Below are 19,005 nucleotides of genomic sequence, written 5' to 3'. Positions count from 1 at the left end.
AAAGTGAAGTGAGCGTGAGAGTGAAATATATTCCACCGTGAAGTGACTCCCGTAATAAGCACCAGTGCTAACCTCCCACCTCGAGTTCAAATTGGTGGTGATGAAATCGAGGGAGTTGATGAGTTCGTGTATCTGGGCTCACTGGTAGCTGCCGACAACGATACCAGCAGAGAAATTCAACGGCGCATTATGGTAGGAAATCGTGCATACTTTGGTCTCCGGAGGACGCTCCGATCGAGTAGAATTCGTCGCCGCACCAAGTTAACCATCTACAAGACGCTGATCAGACCGGTAATCCTCTACGGGCATGAGACATGGACTATGCTTGTGGTGGACCAACACGCCCTTGCGGTCTTCGAGCGGAAGGTGTTGCGTACCATCTTCGGTGGACTGCAGATGGAAAACGGAGTGTGGAGAAGGCGAATGAACCACGAACTGCAGGAGCTGCTTGGGGAGCCATCTATCGTTCACACCGCTAAGATAGGCAGGTTGCGGTGGGCTGGGCATGTTTAGGGATACCATCCGTCCTGATTTAGCAGGACATGTCCTGATTTTGAGACCCGTTTGGAGCGTCCTGATTTAATTTTCATATTTTAGCATTTGTCCTGATTTTTTCTGAATGATGCCGGATGTTCAGAACTGTTTAAGATTGTTCAGTACTTATACTTTGATTCCGGAACGGAACGGGCTCATTTTGAACGATTTCTTTTTCTTTGTTTTTTTTACGAGAGAAATTGTCTAGTCGTTACACCCTCAACTATCTGACCTTAAGGTCCTAAAGCTATCCAGCTTTTTACGCATCATAATGGCGGTCGCTATAATGCGTGGTCGTGATATGCGAACTACTCTTCTTACGTCAGTTTTGGGATTAATTAATATTAATTAAAAGTTTTAGGACCTAATTTTAAACAGTTTACGAATGCTGCATTTTTTAGGTATCTACTAACGCCCAATGAAACAAAGTTGCAACATTGGTCCGAGAAATACTTTGGATAAATAAATGAGTGTTTTGGCGTATTTTGAAGTGCAATGTCAAATTACGTGTTTTATTTATTGATACATAAAAAAAGAAAACACCTCATATCAATTTTGAACCGGAAAAAGTTGTCCTGATTTTCAACCCCGACCAAATGGTAACCCTAGGCATGTTGTAAGGATGTCAGACGACAGCCCGGTAAAGATGGTTCTTGAAACCAATCTGTCAGGGACGAGACGGAGAGGTGCACAGCGGGCAAGGTGGATCTATCAGGTTTAAGACGACCTGCGGACCCTACGCAGACTGCAGAGCTGGCGAACTGCAGCCATGGACCGAGTGGGATGGAGACGACTCTTACGTACAGCAAAGGCCACACCACGGCTTGGGACTGTTTGCATATAGATGACAAAAATAATGTTGAATCGATAATACGGATTTCAATTTGTGAGTTAAAACTGTTAGCCTTTTTTTAATTTGTTGTCACTGTTAGTTTTGCCCTAATCAAGAAGTAGGCCGGAATTTTCGTGACGCTCTCGATTTTTTCGGTTTTCCAGTTTGTACCCCTATATATGTTGCCGTAAGACGTCAGCAAACAGAGAGCGTTGAAAGCGAATTATTATTGAAATGTACTGCTTCCGACCATCGATTCGATTGATTAAGAGTGTACTTCTCGATCCATTGCAAGAAATACAGAACAAGAAACACAAGAGTGTCTTCCGTAGGGCCTTTTTTCTTCAGCACTACAATTGGAAATTTACAAAATTTCACCAGAGGTTGTGGCTAATGGCGTTCTTTAAATCATAGAAGGACTATTGTTTTTATTATACTAGACTTTTTATTTTGTTGATTATATCAGACTAATTATTGCAGAGAAAATATGTGAAATAACGAAATAACAAAACGCTCAAAAGTAAAATCCGTTTAAATCTTGTAATATCATTCATTCAGGACTGTGCCATCCATGCTTCAATTTCTTCGACGCTGGAACATAAATATAGAATGTTAAATATAGGCTCTTTCTATATATTTTTTAATACTCACGTTCTTGGAACAAAAGTGAAATTCTCAATACCGTTCTCGGTAATTAGAACATCATCTTCGATGCGAACCCCGCCAAAATTACGGAAACGATCGATCTCCTGCTTCTTGAGAAACTGGCTCATGTTAGGATCAGCAAATGCTTTATTCAAAAGCTAAAAATGTTTGAGATATGTATCACGCTCTATAAACTTACCGGTTAAAGTTTCAAACTTACCGGTTCGATGAAATAACATCCAGGCTCGATAGTTACATACATTCCAGCCTTCAGCTTGCGAGCCATACGTAGACGATTAACTCCCGGTTCGTTGGGACGTTCCGGGCAATGTGATAGATAACCACCAACATCGTGAACATCCAGGCCCAACAGGTGTCCCAAGCCGTGCGGTTGGAAGATCGCATTCAATCCGGCAGCCATCATATCTTCTACTTCGCCTTTCAGTAATCCCCCCTTTTTAAGTTCGCCCAACATCACACGATTAGCTAGCAGGTGCATGTCGACCCAGGAAACACCATCCTTTGCACTGGCACAAACGGCATCCCTTGCAGCGAGGACAGCATTATAAACCAACTTCTGGTCATCGGTAAATTTACCATTCACTGGAAAGCTACAAGTAATATCCGATGTATAACCGCCATAGTTGGCGCCCATGTCAAACAGACACATATCACCATCCTGGATGAGACGATCGTTCGGCGAGCCGGCATGGCCATAATGCAGGATGGCAGAGTTCGATCCGGCTCCACAGATGCACGTGTAGGACATATGACGGCAGCCACCAACCGAGTAGGAATGATGCAAGAACACCGATTCGCCCTGGTACTCGTGCCAACCGGGACGGATCTGCTTCATCACTTGCTTGTGCGCATCCGATGAAACACGAGCCACGTAACGAAGAACCTCTATTTCGGCCGGAGATTTAATGACGCGACTGCAAAGGTAGAATATCGTTTTCAGTTTAAATATTGATTTAAAAATGTTATAAAAAATTTTACATCTAAAATTTTGAACCGACGATTCTAAAACAATTTTATGTAGTGAACGAATTAAATCTATTGAAATTTTCTGAATTATGGGAATTCGATTACAGCGACTGCTGAGTATGAATATTCCATCGTCAGTATAGATTTTCTATGGGGTTTCATCTTCACAAAGTGTTATGTATCACACAAATAGCCCCTTGACAGCTGACAGTTCTTACTCCCCCTTTCATTTTTTTCATTCATTGCAGAATGTTGTGGTTTTTTGCTGATTCAGGATGAATGAAGTTTTTTGTTTTGTATACATCTAGTTATTCTCGCGCTGTGAAGTTTTAGCTTAGACTGAATCAGCTGAGTGTTATATAAATAAGCCGTAATAAATATACATATTGTGGACGCAAAATTATCGGACATGTGCTTGATGCAGTGAAAAAAGATACAATTTAGCAACGTTATCAGAAATCAGACCCGCGATAAGATGTCACACTGCATGTTGAGTCCCCTGCGCTACTATCGCATTGGTTTCGGATTACAGTATTTGCTACCTAGCTTGGCAAGGTCTTGCCTTTTTTCTACAGACTCGGCCGGAAGCAATGGACCGGGGAAAGGATTTGTTCGAAACACTACTATCCTAGTACAGCAAGGCTGTGACATACAGGAACTACCCGTCGTCGTGCGGAAGGTTGCAGAGGATGAATTCGTATCGTTCATCTCGAATAAAATAGTGGATCATCAACCTTCGTCCGGATTCACTGATTTGACACCGAAAAACGCTGAAGGGGGAGTTTCAAAAAGTGCTGAGGGTCAGATGTCAGAAGCTGAACAAGAAACGTTGAAGGCAATCGAAATTTGTCATACCGCACAGGGCGTTTGTTCCGTAGTTCAAGCGCTAAACGAAGAGGAATTCACATCAGACGTAGCCGTGAGAGCGCTAGAAAAAATATTGAAACTCGGAAGTCTTTTGGAGCTTAAAAATTTGGAGAACAAACCAGATTTTGAGAAAACTATCAATTGTATAATATTTCAAGGAAACAATAAATTGGTGCTTGAAACGCTGGACAGTATGCGAAACTATATGGAGCTATTCAAAACCATAGAGATGCTAGGAAACGAGCTTATTTATAGGTGTTCGGAAAACAAATTGTCGATAGATGAATGTTGTGAGGCTGTTGAATGTCTGACTCAGTGCAGACGCCACGAGATGGTAGAAAAGTTCTGGAGCGGAATAGCCGATCAAGAAAAGCAAATCAATGACAAAAATATTCATAAGGTGTTCGCCATACTACCCTACTTGAAAATAAGCCGAAGAGCCGTCCTTAATGTGCTGGAGCGAAGAATTCCTTCTGTCTGGTGGCAGATGTCGGCCAACTCTACGATGGATGTACTGCAATCTTTGGAAAGTTGCAAAATGTCTCCATTCCGTATAACACATACTCTAGCTCGCTGGTTGAATACCAACATCCATGCGGTAAGCGAAGAGCAGTTGGAAGCCGTGGTTGAATCGTTTACTAATTTAAACTATTGCGATAATCAAATTGAACGATCGATCGAGAGATATGTTAAGGCGAAAGGCGTCAAAATTACTTCACAAAGTCTCGTCGTAACGATTCTTAAGCATTGCCAGGTATCTTGCATTGTCTAGTTTTTGTACGTTGAAAACCATGAATTTTCTTTTTTACAGGTGTTTCGTCTAAGAAATCCATATATTTTGAATGGATGTAGCGAATTCTTTATCGCCCATCATCAAAACCTCGATCCAGGCTATCTCAAATCTTTCATTTGGACTTTCGGCTGTCTAGATTACGTTCCCTTGAATAGCAACAAATTTTGGGATACCATGGACATGTATCTGGATCTTAACTTCACCAAAATTCATCCAACGGAAATAATAGACATTATGTTTTGCTACGTCAGCCTCGAGCGATATCCGCTGAACTTTGTCAATCGGATTTTCAATCCGTATTTTTTAGACGTTCTACACGCTAGAACTCGACCAGAACGATTAGACCGAGTGCGTAGTTTGCTCAAAGTATTCGATACAAGCCTCACCCTGGAGTGTCCGAATTATGACGGGCCGCTTCTCCCTCGGGATCACTCTGCAAAATCGCTGTTCCATGACGGACGCATCAAGCGAATTGTAAACAACATTCTACCGGAACTGGAAGAGCTAGCTGGTGGGTCGGATTGTGTGACCAAGTTTACCGTCCTACACAATCTCCCAGTGAATGAACTCTACTTGGTGGACGTTATGTTTCATCCCTCTGGAATGAGCCATTTCTTCTCGCTAAACCCACTGAGGGAGCGAAACATCAACGTGGCCGTTTTGATTCATCTCCCAGAATATTACAGCAGCAGCGGAGAACACTTGATTGGCCCACAGGTTTTGCGAATACGCCATCTGAGGCGACTCGGATTAAAGGTGGTTACCCTGCGGTTCGATGTACTTTACAAACTCAAAGTGCATCCTAAGGAACTAAGAAAGTATTTAGTGGAACGATTAAAACAAGCGCTGGACGCTCTACCGGCATCAAAAAGTTTATCTAATAGTAATAACGAATCGAACGAATGAACGAATGCTACGAAAAATCATTCCATTGAATTGTTCAAATTGGCGGATTACCGATTGCTAGTTGATGAGTTTGATCTCCTATTGTTGTAGTCATATCTAGACCCTCCTCTATAGCGAAGCTATAATAAATTGCACAAACATCAACAGCAATCGTGTAGACTATTCGATTTCGGGTTATTGAAAAATTTAAAATAAAATTCATTGAAACGACGAAAATGGCTTGTGTCGTCCGTTATTGTTTCACTACTCTTAGACTGCTTATGTGTGTTTGTGGTTCAATAACAATGGAAAACACCATCTAATTGAAAGAAGCTTTTATGTAGTGTGAGAAAACTTTTGATCGATAGTTTCTTCATAGAGTTTTTGAAAATTGGAACCCAAAATCAAAAAACAGACGGAGTTGATTTGCCTAGATTTTTACTGTATGTGGTATTAGTTGCGCAACTAAGTTCTCGATATTATTATTATTATTTTTTTTTTTTTCAAATAAAAATACAACTATTTGGGATTTGTCTGGCAGAGCTTGAATTTCGTTACAATACAAGTGTTTGTCTGCTCATCTGAGCGTTGCGATGTAAATATTAACTACTTTTTAGTATGAGACCAAGCGTTGTCATGCAGTAGAGTCATTTCTTGCGTCTCTGCTCGTAGTTTTCCGCGCAGTACTCGGCTTAATCGCAATTAAAGTGCGGTTAGCATTTTATCCGTACCTTTAATCAGCACGAAAGTTTAGGAGAAGTCTATATCGTACTTCATTTCCACTTCAAAGTTCATGTTAAGTTCTGACTCGAGCTTTACTCTACTTTGGCGAAAGTGAAGTTTGCTTCAGGATTAGTGATAAAAAATGAGTTTTTCAAAAACATTTAAAAATGTGGTCTATTTTATCATCATCGGAATTTTATTATCTAAATTAATGGCAAAAAGAAAACAAAGCTATGATTCGAATAGGTAATATTAGGGTGCTCAAAGGTTTTTCTATCTAAACACTTTCTTTTGTTACCTTACAGGAAATCAATAATGAATTCAGATACCCATGAATGTGTAGGTAAAAAAAAAAATAAACCGGATGTAAGCTGTGAATTCCCGTTAGACATTTGCGTGATGCTTTCATCTATCTGACATCTATTGACCGAAAAAGTTTTTATTGATTTTGAACATTTATCATATTTTGTATATACTGCTTACAAGAATAGAATTTCAGTAAACGTTTGGAAGGAAAATATTGCGTACACAACGTTTTTCAATTACATTACCAACGAACTGCAGTAAAATCAAAACAAACTAGAGAACTGTCAGACTTAAGTTCACATTGCGTTCCGCGCGTACTTCTTCTGAACTTGAAAGTTCAGAAAAAGTTCCGCGCCAGCCTTTTCTGAACTTCCTAGTTCGTATGAGGTTCCGCCTGTACTTTATCTGAACTTTCAAGCTGAAAGAGAGACCCGGTATGTTCCTAGCTATGAATGTGTAGGTAATGAAGAGAAATCAGCACATCGAGTAAAATTGATGCTGTCCTCATATAGCGGGAACGGAGCAGTGGTATGAATCTAGGCTTCAAAGAGGGAGGACTCGAGTTCGAAGCTTGTGTAGTAAGTTGCAAAAAAATTATGAAATTTAATAATAAATGGAAATTATTCTGATCTAAATTTCTTCAGTAAATGATTATCATAGGATTGATGAAGCAACACGAATGATGAGTGAGGGAATTGGAAAATTGCAAATTGATTTTTATTTTAGGTATTTTGAAGTTTTATTTTCAAACTGAATAGTGGTCTGTTCAGCGACCTAACCGAACTTAATGTGAACTTTCTAGTTCGGTTTAGAAGCTGCTTTGCATGCTACTCGAAGTTTATTCAACAAATGCGAACTTGAAAGTACGATTAGTTACTTAAAAATTGAGCTGAATAGAATTCTATTCATGATCGTTAGATTGGCTGATTAGACTATAAATTCTACTTTTATCCCAACTTTTGGTTACTTGGGAAGGCGGAACAAAGTCATCAAGAGGTGAACTTGCTGAAATATTTGAAAACGAAAAATAATTATTACCTTCATAGATATAGATTAGACCACACCAAAATGTTTTCTAGAACAGCTTTAAATGTTGATTTACTACACCGTTTTCTGGAATCAACAGATCCAGTTATAAGCAGTTTGCGAGACAAGCCACCTAATGAGCTCCGCGGTGATGCAAAACACAGGCTAGATATTAATTAGGAGGATAATGCTTATTCTGATGGGGATGATTTTTATATTTTTTATACATTTAGGCCGTTACAAATTTTATTTTCATTTTATGTCAACCCCCCCCCCCCCCCCCTTCAAAAATCTTGAATATTGGAAGGGGAAGAAAAAAAAAGCGAGACAGCGAGAGTGTCGTCAAAAGGCAAGCGAAATAAATAATAATAATAAAGTGTTATTTTTCAACATTTATTTGAGTGCAAGTTACAAACGTCATAACTTACACACAAACTTTGATCAAAGATATTCCTTTTTTTTCGTCTCGGTGTTATTTATTTTTTGCCACTCCCTTTGCTAACTTTGATAACCTTGGACATAAAAAGAATTCGAAATTTGTATCAGCCTTATGTTAGCAAAATTAATACATAAAAATATAATTTAATTATTAGAATAATGCAATAGATGATACAACATTTTTAAATTGGAAAAGGTATGCAGTGATCAGTAATCTGGCCAACGTTACGACGTGTATTGTCATCGAAATGTTGAGTGAGGCTGTTTTTTGAAACAAAACTTAGGCAATGAAGATACTGGAAGGGACAAACGTTCAAAGTGATTTCGTAGAGTGATTATGATAATATTTTATTCTATGCAGTTTTCGTCTTCTAGTTTTTGCTATTTTGTGCTCTTGGTGTGTACAAAAAATGATTACTTTTTTAATATTTTTTGGCAATAACTCGATTTGTGTGGAAGCTATCTATTTCGTGTCTTCTACAAAGTTGTGTGTTTCAATGATATACAAATATATGTTGAACATTATTACCTTCTAAATGTTACATTTTTTTGTATATTCGAAAAAAACTAATTTTAAAGACAAGTCTTATAAGAAACGTTATATATACAAAACAAGAAGAGTTAGAAGAAAAGTGTTTTCGACAAAGTTTTTTTGTAAGAACTTTATCTATAACTTTGCTCAAGACACTATTTCTCTAGAGTGTATGGTTAAAAAGTTAGATTTTGCAGCGCCACTAGCGGTTGAGTTTCGAACTAAAATTTTTTGTCATGATTTGAGCCTTTTTATATATAAAATATCTTCGGAAGATCGTATGTCAATAAAACCATTATTTGGAGAGCAAATGAATTAAGTTCACGTTTTTGAGCTCTCGTACCACTGTGCACGGGTAACCAAGAAACCGCTAAGAAAGACTAGTCTTCTGACCCGTAGGTTCCCAGACCTTTTGTTCGGCGGAGCACTTTTTTAAGCTGAAATGTTTGGCGGAGCACCTGCACTTTTTAATCAATGAGTAAATGGAATCGAAAATGCAGGTTGGTTAGCTAACTTTGATAAGTGTAAATCAAGGCCCCGCTACGACTTGCCACCTCAGGCGAAAACTCTTCAGGGTGCTGACTGGAATTCAAGTAACCTTAGTGAAGAACGGATCCCAACCTCAATGAGAATTTTGATGGTATGCTAGAAGGGTTTCCGTAATAGACTATTTTCCCATGTAGGGCGGCGTATCTCCAGCTACATATATCCAAAGCGGCGGTCCTAGTATGGCAATATACTGCATTTTACTACAAATAATTCAAATGATAAATACGAATCGAAACTAGGCTAATAGGAAACTCGGTACTTGGAGCATCGGAATTTAACTCGCCGGTTCAAGATGTGGGCATCTTAGAACTACAAAATGTAAAGGTTGTAGCCATCCAAAAAGTGCGGTCGACGGGTTAACGTGACTTCCGAACGGTAGATCCTTTCGCGGGAACAACCTTTCAATACCACATCTACTAAAGTGACTGCGACTGAGTTGAACGAAGTATCGATTTCGTCATACGATACGAAAACAGATCAAGTGGGTCATTGGGTGGAGGCCCGTTAGTAACCGTTTTGCGTGTTGAGAATCAAGGGCAGATTCTTCAAATACAGTTTGATCAATGTATATTAGGGCGCCAATCATCGTATGGAAAAAAGTGACCGGAAAATTAAAAAAAAAAAAAACCCTATACAAAATGTTTACCTGCTCGAAAAAACACAATGTGCAAAATTTCAGCTCAATCGGACTTAAACTGGGGTGGCGCAAAGCGATTGAAGTTTGGCTTTTTTGAAAACCGAAAAATCACCCAAGGGGAGGGTACGTGGAATTTCGGTTTTCGAAAAATTTTTTTTGATGCCAAATGGTTTAAAAACGTATGAAACGTCGAGAATTGCTGTCATCTGAAAAAGTTTTTTTTTGCAAAAATTTACTCTCTGGGACTAAGTCGTTTTTTCAATTGTGGAAGGTGGAGTTGTACTCTAGGTTTAGAGCGGCCGATTACCGTCCTCGTGCCAACCTGGGACTCTAAACAGTGCTGTGCACGATGGCCTTTCGAAGAGACAAGGGGTTGGTGCGATTGGAATCTCGGGTCGTGTAACTTACGATCTTTCAATTTCCAAGGAAGCACACGAGTGCTCTCCGAAGTATTGAAATCCTCCAGCGCTGCAGGAGGTGTGCTGAAAGGGCTCAATGGTAAGTACGTTTCAAGATAGTCATGTCATCTACGAGGGCTGCGGCAAAACACGTGAGCTGGGGACAGCTTTTATAGTGACGGGCGAGACGTGCACAGCCTTCACCTCGGAAGTACCAAAGACAACAAGGATGAATTCTATGCGCATATGGAGCGTGAGTACGACTGTCCGCGCCAGGACACTCTTTCCGATAGTCTGAAAATCAAACTGACTCCAAGCTGTGGACTGTATAAAAGTTCCACTATTCTAGTCTTGACAAAGAGTCGTTCAAATAACTCTTCGCTGGCTACTGTTTGGCTGTTCGGTGAAATAAGGAACACTGTGCGTCTCGAGTATCTTATTTATCTATCGCAGTGGAGTTATTGTTAGCGACTCTTATATAGGCGAACCGATGTCGAATTATTTTATTTAGAAGACGAAAAAAGTACAATTTTTATTAAAAATATTATTTTGCTGCTTGCGTACGTAACAACGACCACTGCCCAAAACAAAGATCGTCATCGGGGATTTCAACGGTATGGGCGTGCGTAGTACCTGCTTCCAGAACAACCTCCTACACAAGTACACCTGAAGGTCACCAAATCAGACAGAAATATAGATCGACCATCGGTGATGGTTAAGATGCGCTTAAAACTTTCCGTTATTAACAACATTCGATACCGACGTCCGCCCCGCGACTGTAGCGACTGAAGCAGCCTAACGTCGGCGAAAACTAAGCGCATCCGCTCGATGCTGCGCTGCCGGAAGAAGACCCGCTGGAGGAACACCATTAAAACAGCCATCAACAGCGTAGGGGCCGTTCCTAAACCACGTGGTCATGTTTCGATCACTTTTTATACCCCCCGTATTCCCCGTGGTCTTTCGTGGTCTTTTGACCAAACCCCCCTCCCCCCCCTTGCGACTTTAACCACGTGGTCTTTTCATTTGCCAAGTGCCAAAAATTCACTTAAATTTTTACATTTGTATTATTAAACTTTTAGTACATTCTATATTTCTACAATGCAAAAGCCTCAATCATGACTTGGTGGTAACAATAATTTATAAGTCAGGAAAAAAGACAACGTGGTTATTTCGTTAACCCCCCCCCCCCCCCACCACCATGCGTGGCCTTTCGTGGTCTTTTGACAAACCCCCCTAGATGGTAGTATTCTCACGGACGACCGTGAAGGAGGCCGAAAGGTGGAGGCAGCACTTCGACAAACACCTGAATGGTCCCCAGGCAGAGGACCATGGCGGCGGAGGAAGCGAACCCGTCGGTGTGATGGCCTTTGGTTTGGAATGTGGGAACTATCGTGCTATCATTTTCCGCCGACTCTTTCCCAGGCCCGTAGCTACCGGGGGGGCTAGGGGGGCTTAGCCCCCCCACGCGTTTTCATTTCCCCACCACGCAATTTTCTCATGTATGTGATTGATATTAGGTGAAAAAAATCCAAAAGAAAAATCTGAAATATAAGCAATAAGCATTGTTGAATAGTCTCCAGTATTTTTTCAATGGTAACGATATCAGTCAGTTTTTTGGTCGAACTCATATGCCAAAGAGGATAAATTTTTCAATCTTATGGTGAGCCAGCCTGATTCGCGTCAAAGTTGAAACTGACGATCCGCATACTTCCCTTTCGGATGTCCGGTTCAGCGTCTGGGAGTGAAAATATCAGTTTTTCAAAGTGTCATTTTTGAGAAAGAACCAATCACAGTTTTATATGTTTGATTACATTAGAACAATGAAAAACAAGTTTGGCTGTGAAATTAGACCAATTTTTCCAGAAGTTTCTATTCCTCACTTCTTGATTTCTTAGATTGAGCTTTTTTTTTTCAATGTTGCTTCAGAGTAGAACTTTTAAAAACTCTCTTCTGTCCTTAGTTTTTCAATCGCACATGGTCGCACCCTCAAGACATTTGAACATTTGAAGAAATTAAGTGGACGATACACAGTTTCGCTAATCAATAGCGGTCTTCACGTCGAGCTCGAATACAAATACCCAGCCGTAACCTATGTATTAGGGTGCCAATGAAAACAGATTTTCTAAATTTTGTTTAGTGATAGGGCTCAAAAGTTTCGTCTTTAAAAAAAAATCATCAGTTCTACCGCTAAACGATTTGTTCCATTGGCCCCAGCTCAAAAATTTTTAAGCGCCAGAAAGTTGATTTTTTCCAAAAAAAATCCGAAGCATTACCGTAGATTCGACGTTTCATGAATTTTCAAGGCATTTGGTATAAAAAAAATCGATGTGCATTTTTTTCATTAGTCAAAAAGTTGAAACGAGCGGGGGCCTAGTGTGGTTGGTAACGTCTCCGCCAACCACGCTCGACGCCTGGGTTCGAATCCCACCGCCGACATAGGTGTCGATGGTTGTGAGGTGGCGTGATCCACTCACAACCAACCCAACTGGTCTAGATTCAATCCTAGCCGACACCGGGAGATTTTCTGAGGCGAAAAATCTCTGGGATCACGCCTTCCATCGCATGAGGAAGTAAAGCCGTTGGCGCCGGTCCGTTAATAAACGGGTCGTGAGTTAGGGTCCTGGGTGTGGAGTCGCCTCCCTGGGCGTCGGTGATTGGCCACAACAGTGGCGGAACTAGACCGACGGAAAATAAGCGAGAATAAAAAAAAAAAAAGTTGAAACATCGATCACACGTGTTCCCAAAGTCCGATTTAGCTGAAATTTAGCATGGGGCTTTCTTCGAGATAACAAAACTTTTAAACCTTACCGTTAAACGATATTCGAATGTTATTTTTTTTTCATACATCTCATTAGCGTACGAAGTAAATGTACGAAGCTTTTACTCAGTTATAGTAAACATGGCTGAGCCTTCGTAAAAGTTGGTCCCCTGAAGCTCAATTACACTATGTAAACCTGTTCTTTTAATTCTGCAAACTCATTAAAATATGCAGATTTTTTTCCTTCATGGTTTTTAGCAACAAGCTAGCTGGCCACTGCAAAAAAAAAATTCTAAAGTTTATATCCCTGCTTACTTTTAACTTATGCGTATAGTTATACGCATATTCGCAGTTTGTTTTTTTTTTTTGGAATATGAGCCCGGAAAACCGGATTTTCGGGAAAACGAAAATTCCTCCGGGACACCACTAAAGGTACTTTTTTCTGTCGAGCACATAACGGCTTTAAACTGCTTACTCTACAAAAAATAACGTTTTCTTAAATAAAAATTCTCTGCCCCCCACGCAAAACGGAGTAGCTACGGCTCTGCTCTCTCCGCTACCCGACAGATTTGTTTGAAGCTTTCAGGCCGGCTTCGTGGAAAGACGGTCTACGACGTTTCAAATCTTTACCATACGGCAGTTCCTCCAGAAATGCCGTGCTCACAGGTAACTGAAGACAATGATACCAGCCGTGAGTACAGGAGGCGTATAATCAGCGGAAGTCGTGCCTACTATAGGCTCCACAAGCAATTGCGGTTGAACAGACTTAGCCCCCGTACGAAGTGTAACCTGTACAAAACGCTCATAAGATCGGTTGTTCTTTACGAGCATGAAACTTGGACAATGCTCGAGGATGACTTTTGAGTGCTCGGAGTTTTCTAACGACAGGAATATGGAGCGGAGGATGAACCATAAGCTCGCACAACTCTACGGTGAACTCAGTATTCAAAAGATGGCTAAAGGTGGACGGTTGTGCTGGGCAGGGCATGTTGCAAGAATGCCGGACAACAACCCTGGGAAGATGATGCTTGTCTCAAATCCCGTAGGAAAAAGACGACCAGGGGCGCAGCAGGCAAGATGGATAGACCAGGTGGAGCTAGACCTGGCGGGGGGTCAACAACCAAGAGAATTGGAGAAACTTGGTAATCAGGCCATGCCATTATGAGGGAATACCAAATAAATAAATAAAAATAATAATAACCACTTAACGACTAACGAGGTTAAGTTATACAGGCTCATTTAGTCGCATTTTTTCCGAACGAACCCGAAGCATTTTCGAAAAGTTTTGGTGGCATTCGTGATTTTTTCTCTGGTGAACCCTACTCGAACGAGAGCAGATCGTAAACACGGAAATAATCAGAGATCACTGTGGGCTGGAAATGAATCTTGAAGGGAAGGTTTGTATATAGATTCAAATGTTGCTAGAAGAATTGGGAAAGGATGTTTCTAGCGATTGACAATATTTTCATAAAGTAGAATGTAACTATTTATCGCAATTAGGCCTCGAATTAGTAATAAACGGCGATTTTCAATTTGTATAATTTATAACTCCGACCTGATATCTTCCACCAAATATCTTCGCAGCATATATTTTCACCCAACGCAAACGGGGAACATTTTATTACTTTAGGGCAATTTTTTATTACTTATTGTGTCTTATGACTGCGCATTATACACAAATAGTAATAACCGAAAAGTAACAAAAATTATGACGGGCACACGCTTGTATGTGTTTCTGCAGGAGAACATAACGCCAAGCACCGCAATGCATGTGTTAGCAAGACTTCATTCGCTGCATTTGTGTTGATGCAACGATCAGATTCATTTTTGTCCCCTTCATCCACACATAATGAGAATCTCACCCGTCAATCTCAAATGTCTAATTAGAAACACTTTCGTTTCGACCCACAGTGTTTACCTGAAATGAAAATATCGAGCCTTTGGCATCACTATACCGAGTAACAGTGAATGACAATGAACTCATGTCCTGGGCTCAAATTAATTTGTGCCCGCTGTCAGCAGTAAGATAAACATGTATGAAAAGAAGCGGTGATATGCTATCTCGTTTTTACATATGTTGAGATGTTAGCTCTTGAAACATGGAGTGATGCCAAAGGGGTGGAAAATATGTTATACTGTCTGAACAGAGTTGCCGATGTTGCGAATATTGTTCTGGATGGGCACGAGTTTTGTATTTTCAAACAGGTGCAAATGAGTTTCCATGAACCAATTAGTATGTGTTTTGGATAGCTTGCAAGAAAGCGAATGTTTTTGTTTTTCTCTAACGCAGTTTACAGATCGTGAAGTCATTTATAGACGCATTTCAAGTCTTTGAAATCTTCAACGTTTGCATACTCTATGACGGGGAAAATGCTGCTTGGCAGCTCTTGTCATATTCTTCCTCTACTCCGTATGCATACAACGAGCGAACTAATACACGCTCACCGGATGAATTGGAGATTGAAGAAACTTGTAACATGTGCAACATATGCGACGGTGTGTGATTTTTTTTACTTGAGATGGAAAGGGAGCAGTTTTTGACAGAAAAAAATCTTGCATGTGGTTGAAACGACCATTATTAGATAGTCGTACTCCCGTAACACGTGCTAAATATATGACAGTATGTGTTGTTACTTGACTGGGGAAGAATTTTATTGCCTTTAAGGTAATAGGTTTGTTACCTAAAAGGCAATTTTGCGCTATTGCTTCTAAAGTAATAAGGAAAAGTTTTGCGTGTTGGGCCAGGCCGATGACATAAAAGCATAACGGGGCAGTCCTCATGACTGTCTTTCCATCAGTTCCCTTATTTTTTGCCATTGGATTCACAGCTGAAACAACGACGTTTCTTGGCTTCAAAAAATAAGGAACTCATGTTCCTTGTTTTTGAGTTTTGAAGATAGCTTGGCGTTTAACTTCTAATACCGAAGCTGTTCTTCATTTGGCATGGATCCTCATCGAACAATAACTCCAATTCAGCGTCTTCGAAGATTTTTTACCTTCCTTTACGCGGACAGTTGTCAAAATCGAAATTACTGTCTTTAAAGCGACAGAACTGATCACGGCACATTGCTTCACTTAGAGAAGCAATTCTGTAAACTTTTTTCAACTCTCGATGCACTTCAGGCCTCGTTTTTTTAATGAAATGAGAAAAGCAATACTTCCTGTAAATAATGATTGTTTCACATAACCAAAAGGGTATGACGCCCCCATAAAATCACTTAAGTATCAAAGCGGTTTGTTTGCAACCAAATTTCGGATATGTCAAAACCAACCAGCATTTACTGCTGGTGCTATCTATTGGTATATAGCGTGAAGGAAGTTGCGTACTAGAGATGGTCGGGTACGGGTAATTCGATTTTCGTGCATTATGAGAATTTAATTATTAACTTTTCATGCCTAGGTGCAAGGATGGAAAAAATCGTACCACATAACAATCATTCGGGTATTATTTCTGAACGTGCTATTTATAAGCTTTCAATCCTAGCAAACCATCGCTATTGAAAGTTACACATTCTCAAGCTTCCAAGAGACAACTTAGAGCAAAGAAATATATGGTAGCTTTCTTTGATGATTTTGTTTCAGTATTGTCTGCTTTTGGCGGAGCGAGCAACATATAGCGAGTGTCTCACGAAAGAATCGTAAACGATTGCACTCAAGCGATCGCAATGATTCTTTCAAATGTTGGTTGCTTGTAGGCGTAATTCGGCTACTTCACGTCGTTCTTTCACCGTGATATACCACGATGATTCTTGGTGATTTCAAGTATCAGATGCTAATGCACCATGCTACAATTTCCGTAAGCATTGATGATACCTATTTGCTCCGGCAAGCATACAATTGAACGCAATCTAACGTTCATTTGGATTCATAATTTTGTATCACTGGCGATAATATCTCAAAGCTTCTCGCGATAATGTTGAATGCAAGTGAACTTGGATACAATAAATACTATCGTGTTTGAATCATTCAGTCTGCTTCTATGGTATTCGGAACTCTTAAAAGCGAAAAACAATCAGCAGCGTTTCTATGGAAAACTTGTACGCGAGTGGAAATAGTTGAACGATAACTGATAAATCAAAGAACACATTTGCATGAAATATTGCTAGTGAGTGAACTTTTCCATGCTTGCCTAGGTGTTTTAGCATAGTTTTGGTCTGGGAGGGAGAAACGGATACGAAGCTGTGGGAAAGTCAAATGAATCAGAATGAGTTGTCAATTTGAACCAGGAGAAAAAAGCATCTTGTGTAGCAGGTATTGTAATAACTTGAAGGTATCGCCTTACTTGATAAAATAGTTAACGCAAGCATTTTTGTGTATTCAATGTGGTTACCCAAAATATTTTGGTTAATGTTTACGTAAAATAATAAATTTCATACACTTTCAGTAATAATCCTGCCAGCGTATTTCGAATCTTAAACTTGCGCTTTCTGGATTTACGGTCCAAGCCGGCTTTCTTTAAAAATTTGAGGAAATGCTTTACCAACTTCTGTTTTATGTAGCGACAATTTTGTAGTTGCACCGGTAACGCCATCAGTGATTTCTGTGGAAGGATGATAGCATTTTTCTTGACCTTGGACTTATTCGAAAAATACTTATCATGATAACATCCATACACGCAATAAAATTCATAATATTTTCTGAAACATAATATTTCTGTCCTTTGATAAGCTACGAATTTTGGAAGTTTGCCGTTTTTTTGAAGCATTTTTGTTGTTTAAACGTGTAATATGTGGAATAACTCCAACGTAATTATTACTCGAGTAAACTGTCGTTTGGTAACAATTTTGAACTATACACTTCATCACGGTTGAATGTTGATTTTCGTTTCACAAAATAGTGAGGCATTAAATTGTAAAATTATTGCAACTCTGCGTAAGTCTGTGTAAATATATATAAACTCAAAAATCTGAAGAAACTGACTCGAAAAATCTGTGTTTTACAGACAAATTTGCCTATTTAGTATTCCTGATTTGGCTAAAAACTTAGTTCGAGTCATGCTCGTGTTACAGCAGGAAGATAGTTACACACAAAAAACGACAAATGTGCGTTTCATCTGTTTCGACAGATTTTTAGTGTAGTATTCGTTTCTTACTCCCTGGTCTTGGTTTGCACTGTTATCAGGGATGCCGCATGTACAGAAATATCTGTGTTATACCGAATTTTAGATTCCAGGTTGCGAGGATGTGCACATAAAACTCGTCGTTTTTTTAAACTCTACCAGACATGCATTTCTCACCATTCTCCGTGTTGTTCTAGTATGGTAAATTAACATATAGTGGACCCCTTCCCTATAGTGGACCACCCGCCAGATTAATTCATTTTATGTGAAAACTCGAATGATTTCCAGAAAACTTCCATCTGGAAACATCTTGTCCAGCCAATCTGCATCACAAACACAAATTAATAAAATAAAAGGGTCCACTATAGGTTAATTTATCCTGATCTTCTGGTTGTTTCGATCTGGTTCTCTATTAAGTTATTATGAATCTTTTAAAAAAAAATCTATTGAATTTTTTTTTGATCTCTCGAAAACAAAATAAAAATTTCCAGCATTTCATATGAATCATAAGTATACATACAAAATAAATAATTGAAATCTTTGATCAATTTTAATATGAGGTAACTAACACGAAAATGGAACCCAAATTCTCCGTACACAGTCATGAATAGATATTTTGCTATTCAAATGGTCAAATTTTTCAACATCAGACGAGCGGACTTTCTCAGTGACAGGTGCTGCGCTGGATTCCAAAAGAACCAATATGTCGCCTGGAACTCTGGGTTCATTAACATTCGTTCACATGAACACTCGGTTCTAGGCTAACTCCGGCCATCATCTCGAGAAACCACATATGACAATCAGTGCATAAAATGTGCGAGGTAACCAGGTAGGGGAACTGCTCCATTATTCATCTCAGCCCGTATATTCATCTCATTCAACATGTAAACACAATTGAAAACAGAAAAAAACGCATATTTTCTATTTAAACTAATCTGCTAATTCATGGAATGAATTCTTCTTAGTTCACTTTAGATTCCTCATAAAGTATAATCCTCAAAAAACTCACTTAAAAGCACTAAATTTGATATTATAG

At 39.6% G+C, this 19,005-nt stretch overlaps 2 protein-coding genes across 8 annotated transcripts in view; one reads left to right on the top strand and one right to left on the bottom strand.

The window, feature by feature from the left end:
- Positions 1-1,788: 1,788 nt before the first annotated feature.
- Positions 1,789-19,005, bottom strand: part of LOC129725819 (xaa-Pro dipeptidase) — a 207,087-nt gene continuing 189,870 nt past the window's right edge. For all 7 annotated transcript variants that reach the window (XM_055682077.1, XM_055682075.1, XM_055682082.1 and 4 more), the window contains 3 exons: positions 2,232-2,946; positions 2,018-2,169; positions 1,789-1,957 (listed from right to left, as the gene is read on the bottom strand). In XM_055682077.1, coding sequence (XP_055538052.1) covers positions 1,921-1,957; positions 2,018-2,169; positions 2,232-2,946 — 904 coding nt within the window. In that variant the 3' untranslated portion in view covers positions 1,789-1,920. The remainder of the gene's footprint in view (positions 1,958-2,017; positions 2,170-2,231; positions 2,947-19,005) is intronic.
- LOC129725818 (FAST kinase domain-containing protein 3, mitochondrial-like) lies at positions 3,222-5,780 on the top strand. The gene is made up of 2 exons (XM_055682074.1): positions 3,222-4,619; positions 4,677-5,780. Exons 1-2 carry the CDS (start codon positions 3,474-3,476, stop codon positions 5,562-5,564), a joined length of 2,034 nt encoding a protein of 677 aa, XP_055538049.1. The 5' UTR covers positions 3,222-3,473; the 3' UTR covers positions 5,565-5,780.

Source organism: Wyeomyia smithii, chromosome 2 (assembly GCF_029784165.1).
Source record: "Wyeomyia smithii strain HCP4-BCI-WySm-NY-G18 chromosome 2, ASM2978416v1, whole genome shotgun sequence".
In the NCBI taxonomy this organism is placed as follows: Eukaryota; Metazoa; Arthropoda; class Insecta; order Diptera; family Culicidae; genus Wyeomyia; species Wyeomyia smithii.
The sequence above is the reverse complement of the archived record's forward strand: the minus strand, read 5'-3'. Positions and strand labels throughout refer to the sequence as shown.